This window comes from Muscardinus avellanarius (genome assembly GCF_963383645.1).
Source record: "Muscardinus avellanarius genome assembly, chromosome: 1".
Classification (NCBI taxonomy): domain Eukaryota; kingdom Metazoa; phylum Chordata; class Mammalia; order Rodentia; family Gliridae; genus Muscardinus; species Muscardinus avellanarius.
Window position 1 is genome coordinate 36,062,763 of NC_137786.1, and position 19,761 is coordinate 36,082,523.

The 19,761-nt window shown below is 39.4% G+C and overlaps 1 protein-coding gene across 2 annotated transcripts in view; it reads right to left on the minus strand.

The window, feature by feature from the left end:
• Positions 1-836: 836 nt before the first annotated feature.
• The window catches only part of PRKAA1 (protein kinase AMP-activated catalytic subunit alpha 1), a gene marked incomplete at both ends in the record, with an annotated part of 38,582 nt that continues 19,657 nt past the window's right edge, over positions 837-19,761 (minus strand). For both annotated transcript variants that reach the window (XM_080701693.1, XM_080701692.1), the window contains 6 exons: positions 837-1,081; positions 2,569-2,695; positions 2,795-3,281; positions 6,482-6,706; positions 11,382-11,469; positions 17,145-17,289. In XM_080701693.1, coding sequence (XP_080557819.1) covers positions 837-1,081; positions 2,569-2,695; positions 2,795-3,281; positions 6,482-6,706; positions 11,382-11,469; positions 17,145-17,289 — 1,317 coding nt within the window. The remainder of the gene's footprint in view (positions 1,082-2,568; positions 2,696-2,794; positions 3,282-6,481; positions 6,707-11,381; positions 11,470-17,144; positions 17,290-19,761) is intronic.

Genomic DNA, 19,761 nt, shown 5'->3' on the forward strand with positions numbered 1-19,761 from the left:
ACTGGCTAACATGATAAGCCAGAGGAGGTTGTGAAATTGGCAAAAACGACATGATTTATTTACAGTATATGCAACTCAGCTCTTGAAACAAAAAGAGCACTTTATATACAAAACATACAGGGGAACAATTTTCAGATTAAACTTAGTGCCTGGACTATCTGGATATATAAATTGTGTGTTTTGGGACTTACAAGCTAAAGAAAAAATTTTAATTGACTTTAATATTTCATATGACATATTATATAGTACAGAATTTTAAGAGGGCAATATGGAAGAAGTTATCCAGACTGTTTCTACTACTGAAAATATTAGCTATTTAAGAAGTTATGAAGCCTAGAAAACAATATAACCCATAAAGGTTTATGGAGACTCTAGGCAAATATTTATTGAATAAATTTATGAAGTAAATATAGAACATAAACATGTAATAATATATGAAGGCCTTTATGGTAAATATTCTACAAAGCCCTGTGTATACTAAATATAAAACAGCCAAAAACCAAGTGAGCCTGAGAGACCTATAATTCATTGTGTGCATGTCATATTATACTAATACCTACTGAACAATGAACAAAATGATCTTATTTCTGCACATTAGGCTTTTAACTATTAATATGTTCCAATCCCTGTGCAAACTGCATTCCCAAAGGCCAATTCTTAGTTGTAATTTATATATATACACATATGCACATATATATGTATATATATACATATGCACATATATATATACACACACACACACACACACAAACACAACTTTATATCAAATGGAAGCATTTGGCTATTATTTGTTATTCATGCTTATTGCTATCAAAGAAATAAGCAAAGTTTTAGATTTATTGTGCAAGAATTTTAATTAGATTTGCACACATTTCAAAAAATTCTATCGTGTGACTTCCAGGTCTTGGAGTTAAGTCAACAGGAGAAGAGTCAAGTGAGGTCACAGATGAGGTAAGAGAAACTTCTGAGGATTTTCCTTGAGCCTCAGCATCTGAGTCATTCCTTTGGCAAGACCGATAGTTGCTAATTGATCCCGATCTCTGAGGAGTAGCAGTCCCCGATTTGGCTTCTGTAATCTCATCTGGGTAAAAAGAATTTCAGTATATTATAACCTATGACTACTCCCACAATTTTCTAACAAGCCACTAACCAGCTATCCAGAGCATGTTTATTTAAAATACCTTCTATAATTAAGGCAATGTGCCTGTGTTAAACTCTTACCTTTTTTTACACACAGGACATATTCTTGTATGGCTATTCAAGGCTGGGTACAAATTACAACTATTCATCCGTAAAAGATTCATCCTTAAAAATTAAGAGCCCACTAAAGTTATTACCTGGGTTTAATAAGTATCATTCTTTAGAAATAAAAGTTAATCTTTCTATATTAAAATTATAGAATCAATTCACTTGAAATACAAAAGGTATCTTGAAAATCATTTCACCCAAGTCTTACTGATGAGAAAACATGAACCCAGAAAAGTTGTGATTTAAGTGATTTTTCCAAGGAAACAAACAAACAAACAAAAAAAAAAAAAAAAAAAAAAAAAACAACCAGAAGGATAAAGTTATCCCAGTGCTTAGGCGACTGAGACAAGAGGATTGCACAGATTCAAAGCCAGCCTCAGTTACCTAGTGAGGCTTTCAGCAACTTAGTGAGACACTACTTCCAAATAAAGTATAAAAATAGGTCAGGTAAGCCCCTGGGTTCCACCCCCAGTACCACACACACACACACACACAAAAAGAATAAAAATCGGGCTGGGGGTTTAGCTCAGAGGTAGAATGCCCCTGGGTTCCATCCCAATACTGCAAAAAAAAAAAAAAAAAAAGATACAAAAACAAGAAATGCAGCCGGGCGTGGGGGCACACACTTGTACTCCCTGCACTTGGGAGTCTGAGACAGGAGGATCACACAGGTTTGAAGCCAGCCTCAGCTACTTAGTGAGGCTCTCAGCAACTTAGTGAGGCCCTGTTTCCAAATAAAATATAAAATAGGCTCTGGAGTATAGCAGAGAAGTAGAAAGCCTCTGGGTTCCACCCTCAGTACCACCAAAAAAAAAAAAAAAAAAAAAAACAGAAATGCAGCAAGAAGCTATCACTTTAGGATCAAACTGTATCTTGGCCTTAGGGATTTTATAAGATGATAATTTTAGAAAGACCATACACCATAAGATTACACTATTCCCAAATGTTTCAGAAAGTCACAAAATTTAGTATTCCTTTTATATTGAATTGCTAGGAAGAGGTCAAAATACTTCAAAAGAAGCCGAGCGTGGTGGCGCACGTTTGTAATCCCAGCATTTGGGAGGCTGAGACCGGAGGATCACGGTTCGCAGACAGCCTCAGCTACTTAGTGAGGCTCTCTGCAACTCAGTGAGACCCTGTTTCAAAATAAAGAATAAAAAATTGGGCAAGGGGTATAGCTCAGAGGTCAAATGCCTCTGGGTTCCATCCCCAGAACAGCAAAAAAAAAAAAAACAACAACTTCAAAAGAGTCAGACTAACCGCCAAGTTAGGTAACAAGATCTAATATACCATCTCTGTTGTTTTATGTGACGTACATACCATCAATACTACGGAAATCCAGTAGGTAAGTTCTACTATCCACTTGGTATAACTGAAGACTCATTTTGGAATATGTGCTTGTCACCGGATTCTTCCTTCGTACACGCAAATAATACGGGTTTACAACCTAGGACATATTGACGAAAACAAATCCAAATCAGTTCTAAAGAACATTTTATAGACTACAAAGTTTGCAAAATGTGTTAAGACTCAGATGCTTTCTTACCTTCCATTCATAATCCAATTGTTTAATTGCTCTGCATACTTCTGCCATGATATCATTTGGTCGACTCTGACTTCTAATCCCCAAATGCCATTTTGCTTTCCTTACACCTTGATGTTTGGATTTCTGTGGATTTAATTCATCGAGGGTATGGCGTGCCCTTGGTGTTTCAGCAACCAAGAATGGTACTCTTTCAGGATGGGGCCGAGTTAAATGGTGATCATCGAGAAAAGAATCAGGTGGACTTGTTGCCAAGTAGAAATCTTTGGCTTCATTCATTATTCTCCTGTTATCTATTATGAGGTGGTAGGCAACAGCCAAAGGGTCCTGGTGATTTCTGTTGTAAAGGCAGCTGAGAACTTCCTCTTCCGAGCATTCAAATTTTTCACATACTTCTTTTAAGGCTTCATCATCAATCATGGTTGAACTATATGATGGATCCTCAGGAAAGAGATATTTTGGAAGATCTTGTTTAAACCATTCATGTTCCCTGAGAGAAAATGATGGGGTCAGAATAATTCTGAGTACAGCCAGGACTGAAAATAAGAGCTTTGAGGACTTTATTTTTATTGTTGTGGTACTGTGAATTGAATCTAGAGGCATTCTACCTCGAAGCTATACCCCCAGCCCTATTTTTTACTCTTTATTTTGAAACAGGGTCTCACTGACTTGCAAAACACCTCACTAAGTAGTAGCTGAGGCTGTCCTCAAACTGTGACCCTCCTGTCTCAGCCTCCCAAATGCTGGGATTATAAGCGTGTGCCACCATACCCGGCTGCCACACTCTGATTTTAAGGGTTGATAAAGCAAGAGGAAAAGAAATGTCTACATTTACATTTCAAGTTTTGAAACAAAAGTCAATGACAAACAATCACAAAGTACAACTTATTTCCAGCTCAGAACAAAAACATACTGTATGGCTTTATTATAATATTCTTTTGAGCTGGGCATGGAGGCGCACATGTGTGATCCCAGTACTTAAATGGCTGAGATAGGATGGTCGCAGAGTCAAAGCCAGACTTGGCAACTTAGTGAGGGTCTCAACAACCCAGTGAGACCCTGTTTCCAAATAAAAAATAGTATCGGGCTAGGGTGTAGCTTGGAGGTAGAATGCCTCTGGGTTCAAACCCCAGTATCAAAAAATAAAAGTAATAATAAGAATAATACTCTTTTGATATGCTAAGTGAAAAGAATCTAATACAAATAGTAGACAACTACCCTTCATGGAGTTCTCATTATGTGCTGGGTTATTATACTAAACACTTCATATCTACATAGATGATCTCCCCTCATCCTTAAAGTAGCTTTATGAAGGTAACATCCCCTTGTTTAAAATGAAGGAACTGAGGTTCAAGCAGATCAAGGAACTTTCTAGGGGTCACAAAAACAGTCAAAGGTAAAGACACAGAAGCCAGTGCAAGCTTGTAATCCTAGCATTTGGGAGGCGAGACAGGAGGATCGCAGGTTTGCAGCCAGCCTCAGCTACTGAGTGAGGCCCTTTGTAACTCAGTGAGACCCTGTTTCAAACTAAAGAATAAAAATAAATAAATAAATAAATAAATAAATAAATAAATAAATAAAATAGGGCTAGGGGTAAAGCTCAGAGGTAGAATGTCCCTGGGTTCCATCCCCAGTACCGCAAAAAAAAAAAAAAAAAAAAAGACTCAGAAGGCTATGGTCTGAATTATTTCCTATTCCAATATGTTAGAATTAAAACAAAAACAAACAAAAAAAAAAAATTGAGAGAGGAAAATACCCAGAAGAACAGGAGTTATCTTCTAGGTGATAGAAATAAAAATATTCCCTTCTCTCTGGTATTTTTCCAACTGTCATATATTACTTTTTAATTACAAAAATATGTAAAATACAAAGATATCGTTTAGATGTTTTACAATATAAATATTAGAAAATCATGTATCTTTTCCTTATGGGAGTAAAGTCATGCCCTTCATCTGTGGTCTATTTGTTAGCTAGTCTTTTAGCATACAGAGTAAATGCAAAAGAATCAAGCCTTCGTGTAATCTTCCCTTCTTGATTACTCTAACGTTTTCTTATTAAGTATTCCTAGATCCATGATTTCTCCCTTCCTTCTCCCTCCATCTGAGAGAAATGTGTAATCCAAGCCAGGCACAGTGGCACATGCTTGTAATTCCAGTACGTGGGAAGCTAAGACAAGAGCATCACAGGTTCTAGGCCAGCCTCAGCTACTTAGTGAGGCCTTTCTTCTGAGACCCTATTTCAAAATAAAGAATAAAAAATAGGACTCAGGGTATAACTCAGAGGTAGAATGCCCCTGAGTTCAATCCTCATTAACACAAGGAAGGAAGGTAAGAAGGAAGGAAGGAAGGAGGGAGGGAGGGAGGGAGGGAGGGAGGAAACATAGGTAGGTAGAGGTAGGTAGGTAGGTAGGTAGGTGTAGTCCAGCCATTAGAAGATCAAAAAAAAAAAAAAAATTCTTAAAAGAAAAAAGGTGGGGAAAGACAAGGATAGTAGGGATGGGGGGGCGGGGGGGTTGGCTGTAAATATTGTGTGTGTATGTGTGTGTGTGTGGTGTTGTGTGCAATACTGAGGATTGAACCCAGAAGCACACTCCAGCCCCATTTCACTTTTCATTTGGAAGCAGGGCCTCACAAGGTTGCTGAGGCTGGCAGCAAACTTGCAAGCTGCCTATCTCAGCCTACCAAGTACTGGGAGGATGCCACAGCACCCCGTGCTGTAGTGACTTTTTAAGTCTTCATCAGAGACTGCTTGCCTTGCCTAAGTTAGGGGAGTAGATTTGTCGTCTTCACTTCTGCCTTATTTAAACTATTAGAGGGGCCGGGCGTGGTGGCGCACGCTTGTAATCCCCGCGCTTGGGAGGTGGAGACAGGAGGATCGCGCAGGTTCGAAGCCAGCCGCGCTGGCGTAAGAGACCCTGTTTCAAAAATATAAAATAGGTCTGGGAGCGTAGCCCGGAGGTAGAAGGGCTTCCAGGAACCCCAGTACCACCAAAAAAAATAAAAAATAAAAAATAAAAAATAAACTATTAGAGGGAACCATATGAAATCCAACACTGGCTTTTACCTACAAAACAATAATTTCACATGACTAAAGTGTACTAACAGGAAAAACAAGTTATTGATTAAAATTTCTCATTCCTTGAGATTAAAATATAATCAGTGAGATCAGAAGTCAAAAAAGCATCACATCAATTTACTACTAGAAAGTATTCAACCTAATGAGAATACATTAAGGTGAAATCTAAAGCATACTATAGAAAATCCTGCAGATCCACTACAAAATTTAATTAACAACCCACCAGGATCCTTCTTGTTTATCAGCAGCATTTTTAGTGTTGGGCAGATTTTTACCCAAGGGCTCGTGAATACTAGGCAAACTCTCTACCCATGAGGTATACCCCAGCCCATCATTAGCTTCCTTAAGTTTAAAAAGTAATATAATGGTCATTATAAAGTTTTATAAAAAACAAAGATATATGCATATGCAAAAAATGAGAGTCCTGCTTCTTACCAGTCTTACTTCCCTAAGTAATCAGTTTAGCACTTATTTTTAACACCAAAGTGAAATAAACATGCTCTTACACTGTAACTTCATATAGAAACACTGGATTTCACTGTGTATTCTCAACCTCTTTTCATTTTAATTTATATTATATAATTAGGTGTGATAGTTTCCAAATTGCTTTATTACCTGATATCTTTTATTGTGGCCCTCTTCATAGGATCCACTTGCAGCATGTGTTTCAAAAGGCTAATCACAGAAGGATTTAAATACTGAGGGGTATAAAAAATCCCATCACATATCTTCTTAAACAGAGTTGGCACATGGTCGTCATCAAATGGAAGGGTTCCACACAACAAAGCATAGAGAATAACCCCGCTGCTCCATATATCCACCTCCGGGCCTGCGTACAGTCTGCAACAGGAAATGCAACTGCATCAAATAACCATTAACAGTGTCAGAGTCAAGCAACCACTCAGAAAGCTCAGTGCGGACAATTTAATAAAGAATTAGTACTCAATGTGATTTTATACCTATTCCTGCATATTACACATAAATATCTGAATTCTATTACTATTATCTTAAAAACAAAAGTAAAGTTTTCTAAATCATAGAAAAAATTTTATCAATGGAGCCAAACTTTGAACAAACTGATGACTATAGATTTTATTTTTTCCTGAGGGGGGTAACCAGGGAATGAATCTATGGCCATTCTACCTCTGAGCCACACCAAGAGCCCTTTTAAATTTTTTATTTTTGAAACAGAATCTGGCTGAGTTGTTGAGAGTCTCACTAAGTTGCTGAGGCCGGCCTTGAACCTGGGATCCTCCTCTCAGCCTCCCAAGCACTGGGATTACAGGCATTTGCCCCCTGTGCAGCATCAGAACTGAATTTAAAATCATACTTGAACGTGATGATACACACCTGTCATGCCATTCGTTGAGAAGCTAAGACAGAGACTACAGGCTTAAGGCCATCCTCGGAAACCTAGCGAGGCCCTCCTAAGTACACTACAGTCAACCGCTTTACCTAGCTGCAGACTCATTAAAACAGCTAAGGTCTGATTTCAAGGAAAACACTTATTTAAACTGATGAAAATAAATTGTTGAACTAACCAGTACTCTTGAAAGGAAAAGTTCCCATTTACCAATACCTCAAAAATTTTATTCAAACAGGGAAAATCATATTTCATTAAGCACTAGTACATATGTGCATAATTATAATACATTTTATTTAATTGTACTGTCCCTACTACGCAGGTCCTGAGATGCTTTCCTCCCAGAACAATCAGACAAACAGAATAATAACTTTAAAAAGAATTTCAGACATTAAATTAATATAAAAAGATGATATTCAACAAATCTAGAATTAAGTACTTCTGAGCCTTATTCATAGCTATGCCTTTATACAATATCATTTCTTTGAGCAGTCTAGAAAAACAAGCTTATAAAAACAAAGAAAATACTAAAATACATATATATATATATATATATATATATATATATATATATATATATATATATATTTGTACTGGGGGTGGAACCCAAGGACTTTTTAACCTCTGAGCTATACTCCCAAACCTATTTTATACTGTATTTGGAAAGAGGGTCTCACTAAGTTGCTGAGAGCCTCACTAAGTAGCTGAGTCTGGCTTTGAACCTGTGTGATCGCCTGTCTCTGCCTCCCAAATGTTGGAATTACAAGCATGTGCCACCACGCTCCCGCTACTAAAATATATTTGCATGCATTATGAGTTAGTCAAGATGTAAAACATTCAAACAGAAATCTGGTTTGTATGAAAAGTTATTAAGTTAAATTTAAAAGTTACTAAACAAAAAAGCTTCTCTGTTTTCAAATTTCAGTGTGTGTTTTTTTAAATGATAAACACATAGGGAAAATTAACTTCTGTTTTTCACACTCTTATTTTGTGTGTATGTGGTAATAGAGTCTAAACCCAGAAGCAATCTACCTCCAAGTTATACCCCCAGCCCGAATTTATTTCTTAATCAGAAGCGGGGTCTTGCCAATCAGAATTTATTTCTTAATCAGAAGCTGAGGCTGGACTGAAACTTGCAATCCTCCTGTCTTAGCCTCCCAAGTACTGGAATTACTTACAGGTGTGAATCACCACACCCAGCCAAATTCTGAGGATTTTATTGGTGCATTACAATTATATGGGAAATATTCATACATACATGCAACATTTGATCAACTGAATTCCCCAGTATCTCCCCTTCCCCTCTCCTTTCCTCTATAGTCTACAGGTCTCCTTTCTACTTTCATGAGATCTTCCCTCTTCTTTTTCCTTTTTGCTCTCTAGTTTCTACTGAAAAAACATATGACCCTTGACCTAGTAAGTCTCACTTATTTAATTAACGCTGACGCTCTCCAGGTCCATGTATTTTCCCACAAATGATGTAATTGTGTTCTTTATGACTGAATGAAACTCCACTGTGTGTAGATGTATTCCACATTTGCTTCATCCACTCATCTAATGATAGGCACCTGGGCTGGTTCCATAACTTATTGTGAATTGTGCTGCTAGCAGCATAAACATGCATGTGTCACTGTAGTATGCTAACTTTAATTCTTTTGGTGAAATACTGAGAAGTGGGAATAGCCAGGTCATAATGTCGGTTCTATTCCTAGTTTTTTGAGGAATCCCCACATTGATTTCCATAGTGCTTGTACTAATTCACCCACCAACAGTATACAAGTACCCCCATTCACCCCACATTCTTGCCAGAATTTATTATTTGTAGCCATGAGACTGTCACTTTTTTTTTTTTATGATGGTACCGGGGGTGGAACCCAAGGGGCTTTTCTACCTCTGGCCTATACTTTCACACTTTTTTTTTTCATATTTTATTTGGAAACAGGGTCTCACTAAGTTGCTAAGAGCTCACTAAGTAGCTGAGGCTGGCTTCGAACCTGTGCAATCCTCTTGTCTCAGCCTCCCAAGTGCTGAGATTATAAGCGTGCACCCGGCAATGACTGCCATTCTAACTGGAGTGAGATGAAATCCTAGTATTTTGCATTTCTCTGACTTCTACAGATATTAGACATTTTAAAAATATTTTTGTTGGCCATCTGTACTACTTTTGAGAAATGCCTGTTTAGTTCATTTTCCCATTTACTGACTGGGTTATTTTGGGGGATTGATGTTAATTTTCCGAGTTCTTTATATATTCTGGATATTAGCTCTCTGTTAAAAAACAAGATAGCAAGGATCATTCCCCATTCTGTATGCTCTCTCTGCTCCTTTGTTTCATTTACTGTACAGAAGCTTTTTTATTTGATGCCATCTCATTTGAAAATTACTTTTAACCAGCATGGTAGCACACTTCTATAATCCTGATACTTGGTAGGCTGAGATAAGAGGATTGCAGGTTTGAAGACTGCCTCAGCAAGAAGTGAGAGTCTCATTAACCGAGTGAAACCCTGTTTCAAAATACAAAACAAAATAGGGATAGGGTGTAGCTCAGAGGTAAAATGCACCTGACTCAATCCCCAATACAAAACATACCAAAAAAAAGTACTTGTATTATTTCCTGAACTTTAAGGAGTCCTCCTGAGGAAGTCCTTGCCTGCACCTATTAGAGTGTTGCTCCTATGTTTCATTCTAGCAGTTTTGAAATTTCTTGACTGATTCTTAAGTTTTGATCCAGTCAAGTTGACTTTTGTGTAGGTGAGAGATAAGAATCGGTTTTCAGCTGGGCGTGGTGATGCACACTTGTAATCTCAGCATTTGGGAAGCTGAGACAGCAGGATCTGGGTTTGCAGCCAGCCTCAGCTATTTAGTGAGACCCTTTGCAACTCAGTGAGATCTGTTTCAAAATAAAGAATAAAAAATAGGGCTGGGAGTGTAGCTCAAAGGTAGAATGCTTCTGGGTTCCATCCCCAGTACCGCAAAAAAAAATAAATAAATAAATAAAAAATAAAAAATAAATTCCAGTTTCCCTAGCAACATTTGTTTAAAAGGCTGTCATTTCAGCTGGGCATGGTGGTGCATGCTTGTAATCCCAGCATTCGGGAGGCTGAGACCGGAGGATCATGGTTTCGCGGACAGCCTCAGTTACTTAGTGAGGCCCTCTGCAACTTAGTGAGACCCTGCTTCAAAATAAAGAATAAAAAATAAGGCAGGGAGTGTAGCTTGGAGGTAGAATGCCCCTGGGTTCCATCCCCAGACCCGATTTAAAAAAAAAAAAAAAAAAAAAAAAAAAAGGCTGTCATTTCTCTGGAGTACATAATTCACACATAACTAGAACTAAAAACAAAAATCACATAATCATCTCAATAGATACAGAAAAGGCCACCGACAAAATTCAGAACCCACTTATTATAAAAACACGAAAAAAAACTTTTTTGGTGCCTTTATCAGGATCAGATGAGTGGGTAGGCTTGTCTCTGTATCTTCTTTTCTGTTCCATGTTCTACATTTCTGTTTTATACCTGTATCATGTATGTTTGTTTTTGTTACTATTGCCCGATAGTATAATATGAAATCAGGTATGGTAATGTCTCTAACACTGTTCTTTTTACCTGCCTACCTTTAAATCTTTTTTTTGTTGTTTCGTTTCGTTTTGTGGTACTAAGGACTGAACCCAGGGGAATTTATTTCAGCGACATGTTACCTCTGAGCTAAATCCCCAGCCCTACTTTTTATTCTTTATTTTTGATTCAGGGTCTCACTAAGTTGCAGAGGGCCTCACTATATAGCTGAGGCCAGCCACAAACCTGCGATCCCTCTGTCTTAGCCTCCCAAGTACTAGGATTACAAGCGTGTGCCACCACACCTGGCCCTCTGAATCTTGCTAACTTTAATTCTTCAATTTCTTCTCCCAGGAAAAAAATTTAAGTGCTCTCTTCTAACTACGTTAACATAATATTACTTGCAAAGCAACATTCTCCTCTATACGTGGAGCACTTAACTTTACCCACTTAATGTTTTTTTTCTTATCAGAATACTTCCAGATAGGAAAAAGAATAAGCCTTCCCTTTGCTTTCACTAGAATAATGCACATTAAGAAAACCTTGAAGAACAAGACCTTTGCAAGTGTTCTGGGGGTAGGAGGGGATCAAATACTACCTTCCTGAAATTACTTCCGGTGCAGCATAGTTGGGCGAGCCACAACTTGTTCTTAAAAATTCACCATCTGACATCATGTTTGAAAGACCTGAAAATGCACAAAACAGCTACTCAAGACTTTCCACAGACAAAGGTAAACGCAAACTCCCATTATAGAATAAGACAAAATTTGCAATTAAGTGATAAAACAGCATTTTCTTCTTTGCTTCAACAAAAACAGTTCTTATTCCCAAATATTCTGCAATTGTTCCCTCAAATGCATAATCTATTTCAACATTGTTTTATGTGTGCAGTACTGAGGATGGTCTCCAGGGGTGTTCTATCTCTGGGCTACTAGACCTATTTCTTATTCTTTATTTCTGAAACAGGGTCTAAGTAGCAGAAGGCCTCACTAAGTTGCTGAGGTTGGCTGTGAACCTACAATCCTCCTGTCTTAGGCTCCCTGGTACTGATATTACAAGAATGCACCACCATGCCCAGCTCTATTTTAACTTTTAAAGTTAGTTCATGAAGGACCCTGTGGTCCGGGCCTCTGGCCCCGACCCTGGGCAGGTGGGCAGGAGCTGGTGGGGCACCCCTAGGCGACCCCCTTTCCACCCGGAAAGACCCTGTGGTCCGGCCCCGACCCTGGGCAGGTGGGCAGGAGCTTGTGGGGCACCCCTAGGCGACCCCCTTTCCACCCAGAAAGACCCTGTGGTCCGGGCCTCTGGCCCCGACCCTGGGCAGGTGGGCAGGCGCTGGTGGGGCAACCCTAAGTGACCCCCTTTCCACCCGGAAGGACCCTGTGGTCCGGGCCTCTGGCCCCGACCCTGGGCGGGTGGGCAGTCGCTAGTGAGGCACCCCTAGATGACCCCTTTCCACCCGGAAGGACCCTGTGGTCCAGGCCCCTGGCCCCGACCCTGGGCGGGTGGGCAGGAGCGGGCGGGGCACCCCTAGGCGACCCCCTCCCCACCCGGAAGGACCTTGTGGTCCGGGCCTCTGGCCCTGACCCTGGGTGGGTGAGCAGGCGCTGGCGGGGCACCCCTAGGCGAACCCCTCCCCTCCCGGAAGGACCCTGTGGTCCGGGCCTCTGGCCCCGACCCTGGGCAGTTGGGCAGGCCCTGGTGGGGCAACCCTAGGCGACGCCCTTTCCACCCGGAAGGACCCTGTAAAAAAGTTAAATAAAAAGAAAAAAGGAAAATATCAGAGAGGGGTCAAGGAGGCCATGGCGGATGCCAGGATACTGGAGATGCAGACAAAACTTATCCAAATGAACTGGAATTATTGGAAAAATTCCCCGCTAAGGAGGACTGCTTCTTCTCTACATTGTTAAGAATCTTGGATATCACCTGTAAGGAGAGAGACTTTAGCGGAGACCAAGGAGAAAGGCGGTGCTGAAAGCGGTCTCCGCGTTGGCGGTGGAGACTTGTATCCAAGAGAAGCAGAAATCGGAGCCTACCAACCTTATTTTTTTTTTTTTTTGGAGAAATTACACCAAATGTCAAATGCTGCTTAGGAACACTGGACAACATTCAGAGTGGAAAAAGAGCTTGGGAAAGATTTGAAATGGTGGAGACAGTGGCAATGGCAGTGGCCAGTACTCAGGGGAGACAGAGATCTGATGCATTACACCTGGAAACTTTGAAGTAATGACACCAGAGGCAGAATGCTACCACAACGTACCCTCGAGAACGTGGGACAAATGGTTGGGCAAAGAGGGTGCTCAGATTAGAGCCTGCCGAGGGGTGAGGCCAGCGACGGACACAGCAAAGCTGGGACTGGAGCCTGTCGTGAGGCAAGGCCAGTGCTGGGTCCTCCGAGGCCGGGATCGGAGCCAGCTGAGGGGTTAGGCCAGTGTCAGGGCCAGCGAGACCAGAATTGGGGCCTCCCATGAGGCAAGGCCCCTGCTTGAGCCAGTGAGGTCTGGATCAGTCCACCGGGTAGCCAGGCTACAACTGGGGCCATCAAGAGTGGGATTAGTATTTGCAATGCGGCATGCACAGAGAAATATCGCAGAAAATTAAAACCAGATGCTTCCCCTAATCAGCAATAACTAGGAAGAAAGGGACAACAGGAAGTGGTCGAGCTATAGAAAGGGCCCTATAGTGAATCAATTAAGGTGACCAATCAGAGGGTATGGAATAGGGGAGGATGGAGCCTCTTTAAAAAGCCGGAGGTACATAAACATATGTATCACAGTTAATCACCAAACAAGCATGGGATCAAGGGATGGGGAGGGAATGGGATGGGGACTGGATGAGGGCTAACTGGATGATGTGTGCTTGTATATCCTCTCAAGTCTTGTATTCCAATGTGATGTATGATTACAATGCACCAATAAAAATAAATTTTAAAAAATTTAAAAAATTAAAAAAAAAATAAAGTTAGTTCACTGTTGGGAGTTTAATGAATGTATTTTGCTTACGAGAATAAACTTGGCATGTTTAAGTTTTACTAATACAGTAATTGCTAGGGAAATAAACTCAAAAACATGAGTAGAAGTGTTAAAATTCAGTTTCTATTAACCCTGCTATGATTCTTTAAAACAGAAAAAAAAACCAGTAATTTTTCAACTGAAAGTTTCTTACTCCAAAAATAAAACTCTGTCCTCTCAGAAATGCACTCTATAATCATGAGCTTGCCATGGTGGCACACACCTGTAATCCCACTACTTCGATGGCTGAGGCAAGAGAATTGCAGGTTCAAGGACAGCTTAAACAAGTAGTGAGATTCTCCTCAACCTAACAAGACCCTGTTTCAAAATAAAATTTAGAGCCCGGCGTGGTGGCGCACGCTTGTAATCCCAGCATTCGGGAGGCTGAGAGCAGAGGATTGCAGTTCTCGGACAGCCTCAGCTACTTAGGCCCTTTGAAAATTAGTGAGACCTGCCTGGTTTCAAAATAAAGAATTAAAAAGAAAAAAATAGAGCTGGGGGTATAGCTCAGAAGTTGAATGCCCCTAGGTTCAATCCCCAGTACAAAAAAAAAAAAAAAAAAAAAAAAAAAAATTTAAATTAAAAAAAGCAAGGTTTAGTGGCCCATACCTGTAATCCCAGTACTTGGGAGGCTGAGACAGGATCTCAGGTTCAAAGCCAGCCTCAGCAATTTTGTGAGGCTCTCAGAAAACTAATGAGATCCTGTTTCCAAATAAAAAACAAAATTCCGTAGATGTAGCTCAGAGGTAGACAGCCTCTAGGTTCAATCGATAGTATAAAAAAGCCCGGCATGATGGCTCATGCTTGTAATCCCCGTGCTTGGGAGGCTGAGACAGGATGACTGAACAGGTTCAAAGCTAGCCTCTGCTACTTAGTGAGGCTCTCAGCAACTTAGTGAGACCCTCTTTCCAAATAAAATATAAAATAGGTCTGGGAGTATAGCACAGAGGTAGAAGGCCCCTGGGTTCCACTCCCAGTACCACAAAAAAAAAAAAAAAAAAAAAAAAAGAAAGAAAAAAAGAAAAGAACAAAAAATTTGGGGGGGTGGGGTATGGGGATTCCTGGAAACCCTTCTGCCTCCGGGCTATACTCCCAGTACCTATTTTTATACTTTTTTATTTGGAAACAGGGTCACTTAAGCTAGCACGGCTGGCTTCAAACCTGGGCAATCCTCCTGTCTCCACCTCCCAAGAGCGGGGATTACAAGCGTGCGCCACCTATTAAATAAAGATAATCATGAAAACTCAAGAATAAGGAAGTCAAATAATTTAACCGGTTCCAAAACAGAAAACCAAAACACCAATAACTAAGGTTTGTTTGGTTTACAGTGTTCAGTGCATCTCTATAGATTTAAAAATAATATACAAAGAAAACTAAGGAAAATATTTATAAGAATTTTCTCTGATTTGAACTGAAGCCAACCAAATGAAGAAAGCTTCAGAAATTCATTTTTCTCTTAGGTTTAATGTAAATGGCAATTTACACAGGAAATAAAGGAAAAATAAATTCATTCTTAAAAATCAAATATTTAAGCTGAAATTGGATTATCTTTTTTTTTTTTTTTTTGGTGGTACTGGGGATCCTGGAAGCCCTTCTACCTCCGGGCTACACTCCCAGGCCTATTTTATATTTTTTTAATTTGGAAACAGGGTCTCTTAAGCCAGTGAGGCTGGCTCTGAACCAGTGCAATCCTCTGGTCTCCGCCTCCCAAGCACAGGAATTACACACGTGCGCCAACACACCCAGCTAAACATGTTTTAATTTATATAATTTTGTTCAAATAACTCATCTTCTATCTTTCAACTTTTTTTATGTGTGGTACTGGAGATGAAACCCAGGGGCTTTTTATCTCAAAGCTATCCCTCAGCCCTATTTTTTATTCTTTTATTTTGAAACAAGGTCTCACTAATAGCTGAGGCTGGCTTCAAACCTGTGATCATGTCTCAGCCTCCCAGGTACTAGAATTACAAGCGTGCACCACCACACCCGGCTATCTTTCAACTTTTTAATAATTCTAACCATTCTCTTTTCTCCATATTTGACCAAAAGAATACACAGGGAATAAGGTATTTACCTTCTTCCTTCACAAAAATAATGGTCTCTTTTCAAATGATCTCTCTAATACTTCCAACTTACTTATCTAGTATCAAAAATTTTAAAGACTTAAAGCTAAGAAAAGAATAAATGGTTTAGAGTCAAATATGACAAAGTAGAAATAGCAATAAAGCAGAACTATATATATTCAAGCGTAATACTTGAAGAAAAACTTCCTTTTTATCCTTTTCTTTAAAACCCCTTCACAGTAGCCAGGCATGGTGATATACATCCATAATCCCAATACTGAGGAGGCTAAGACGGGAGGATCTCAAGTTCTAGGCTAGCCTCAGCAACCCCATGAGACACTTTTTCAAAATAAAAAGTAAAGAGCTGGGGACATAGCTCAGTGGTAGGGTGCCCTTGGGTTCAATACCCAGCAACACACACACACACACACACACACACACACACACACACACACATTCACTGGGCATGGTGGTGCACACTTGTACACACACACACACACACACATTCACTGGGCATGGTGGTGCACACTTGTACACACACACACACACATTCACTGGGCATGGTGGTGCACACTTGTACACACACACACACACACACACACACACACACACACACACACTGGGTGTGGTGGTACACACTTGTAATCCCCATGCTTTGGAGTTGGAGACAGGATGATTGCACAGGTTCGAAGCCAGCCTCAGCTACTTAGTGAGGCTCTCAGCAACTTAGTGAGACCCTATTTCCAAATAAAATATAAAATAGGTCTGGGAGTATAGCCCAGAGGTAGAAAGGCTCTGGGTAGCCCAGTTTAAAAAAAAAAAGAAATTCTTCAAAATGAGTTTTGTTTTTTTTTTTTTGCAGGTCTGGGGCTGGAACCCAGGGGCATTTGACCTCCGAGCTACACCCCCTGCCCTATTTTTTATTCTTTATTTTGAAACCAGGTCTCACTGAGCTGCAGAGGGCCTCACTAAGTAGCTGAGGCCGTCCGCGAACCGCGATCCTCCGGTCTCAGCCTCCCGAATGCTGGGATTACAAGCGTGCCCACCACGCCCGGCTAGGTTTGTTATCTTTTCTGTGCCATCTTATTTATGCTGTTAGTCACCTAAGTCACTTAAATGTGATTGAATATATTTTCAAAATGCATAAAATTTAAAAACCTTAGTTTTTCTTTTTACGTGCATATTGACAAAATGTTATACTCAATCTACTACATAAAAACTATCTGTTGAATGCTACTTATGTTTGCTGAACATAATGAGCATATAAAACTACAGAAGTATCCTTACCAAAATCAGCGATCTTTGCATTCATGTGTGCATCAAGCAGGACATTTTCAGGTTTCAAATCTCTATGGACCACCATATGCCTGTGACAATAATCCACACCAGAAAGGATTTGTTGGAAAAGACGTCGACTTTCTTTCTCATCCAACTAGAAAAAAAACAAAAGTATCTTAAAGATGTGTCTTTCAAAAAAAGAAAATAAATTGTGTACCTATAATTCTCCCCCCTACAATTTTTCAAATTACATGAAACCTTCCAAAGTTCCTGATACATTTGAAAGAGAAGAGATACATGCATCATAAAGCACAAATGCTAAGAGGATCTTGGGACCCAAGTCAGCAGCATCCTAATCCTATTCCTATCATTTGCATACGACTGCATGTAATGCCTTGCCATCTTCTATACCTCATGACCTATATCAAGTAGTTTCAACTTCTACTTGAAACCAGGCATGTTTTCTCCTATAAACTAGAAATGTTTAGTTCTTCATTCCTTTAACAAGTTTTATTAAGCACCTTCAAAGTGCTACACAGTTTTAGACATTCATGATAAACAATGAATAAATAACAAACTAAGGCAGTAAACAGGTGAATATAACATATCAGTGTGCTCTGAAAAATAAAGGAGCAGAATAAATATAGAAAGTGATGCTGGGATGCATGATACTATTTATACTTTTTTTTTTTTTTTTTTTTTTTTGCAGGTCTGGGGATGGAACCCAGGGGCATTCGACCTCTGAGCTACACCCTGCCCTATTTTTATTCTTTATTTTGAAACAGAGTCTGAGTTGTGGAGGGCCTCACTAAGAAGCTGAGGCTGTTCACGAAACAATCCTCTAGTCTCAGCCTCCCAAATGCTGGGATTACAAGCTTGCGCCACCACACCTGGCCTATTTAGACTTTAAAGTAGTAACAGTAACATTTAAGCACTGTTAACCAATTAGCAAATAATCATATTATTATACTTCCTGAAATTTTTAAATGTTTTAATTTTAACAAATGTTTAGTTTTAATTTGTCTTGAAAAATATGTCTTTATTTTTAGTGTTCTTACTGAAAAAAAAACTGTAACTACCTTTTTAAAAATATTCTTTTTTCCTCTTTTGGCACTGAGGATGGAACCCAGGAGCATTCATTCTACCTCCAGTTATACCCTTTTTATTTTTGTATTTTGAAAGAGGGTCTAAGTTGCTGAGGCTGGCCTTGAACCTGAGATCCTCCTGCCTAACTCTCTCATATATTTTCTTATATTCTGATGTTATTTCATTATAAGTGATAACCATTACTTACACATGCCTGTTCCCAAGAAAAAAATCATATTTAATAAATAGGCTATTAATCCTGTAAGCAAAAGACTCTAATTTTCTACAGGTCTTGAACTAGCATTCTAAAACCAGAATTCTACAATAAATGACATGGATAATCTGGGAGAAAAGACAAACTAGTTACTTCTTTTGAAAACAAAATTAAGTACTATAAGACATCCTTCCTCTAGGGAAAAAAATGCTAATATTTTAGCACTTTAACACCTTTATTTCTTCGAATGGAGATGTATAGGAAAAATATATCTGTTCAAAATATAGAAAATGTAAGAGAAAATTTAGCTCATTAAACAAAACATGAGGTAAAATAACTGGGTAGTTTACAAAAATGAACTTATGGAATACAGTCCAAAAGGATGGAGGATAGTCTATAGAAGGGAAGACTGGAAAAGTCAAAACATATTTCCATTTAAACAGCACAGACTGAGTCTTTCGCCTCTATTCCTTGAAAGATCACTAAAATTGTATCAGCAATAAAAGGGGCATATTAAAACTAAAAGAACAAGACAAGAGAAGAGACAGCAGCCATCAAGAGGAGGTGGCAGCTGGACAGGGGTAAACAGTGATAAAAACTTAGCCAACATGAAAAAAGATGAAACCTAAGACTAAGGAGTTGGAAACCAATAAGAAATAAAGTCATTTGCATATATACCTGGGAAGAGTGAGAAATGGGAAACCCCAGGGACTTCTGAAGGCAGAAGTAAGAGGTTGGCTGAAAACTGGACAACCGGTTGAGGTAAGAAGCTTTAAACTCACCCCTCCTGGGAAGTAAGAAAGAACTACCTCTGTTGTCAAAGAACTAAGGCAGGAATAAGGCGCCACGAGGAAAACATAGATGAAGGGAAAGTCAGTATACTAACTATGAGCCCTCTTCCCCACTTGGCTGCCACCCTTCAAAGAAACTCTTCTACAGCAGATAATCAGACCTGAGGAAAAAATAGTTGTTATTCCTGACATATGGTATGCTTTACAAATGAAGGGTCTCTACCAATTCAAGCTAGGGGAAGGCTCACCATCAGTAATTTCTGCCCCCATGAGCTTGGCATTTAGTACTTCCCTTTTACATAAAAAAGGACAACCAAGAATCACCAGATATAGGAAAAAGGACCATGCAGAAAAGACAATAAAATGAACAACAAAAAAATGTTGACAAGAACACAAAAGGTACAGAAATGGTACAAGGAATAGAAGACAACCTTTTAAAAAATTGCCACCAACAGATAAGGCAAACACATCTGTGGGGGAAAAAAGTTTTTAAGCAAGAAAATTTCAAAATATAATAAATACCTCTGGTATATAT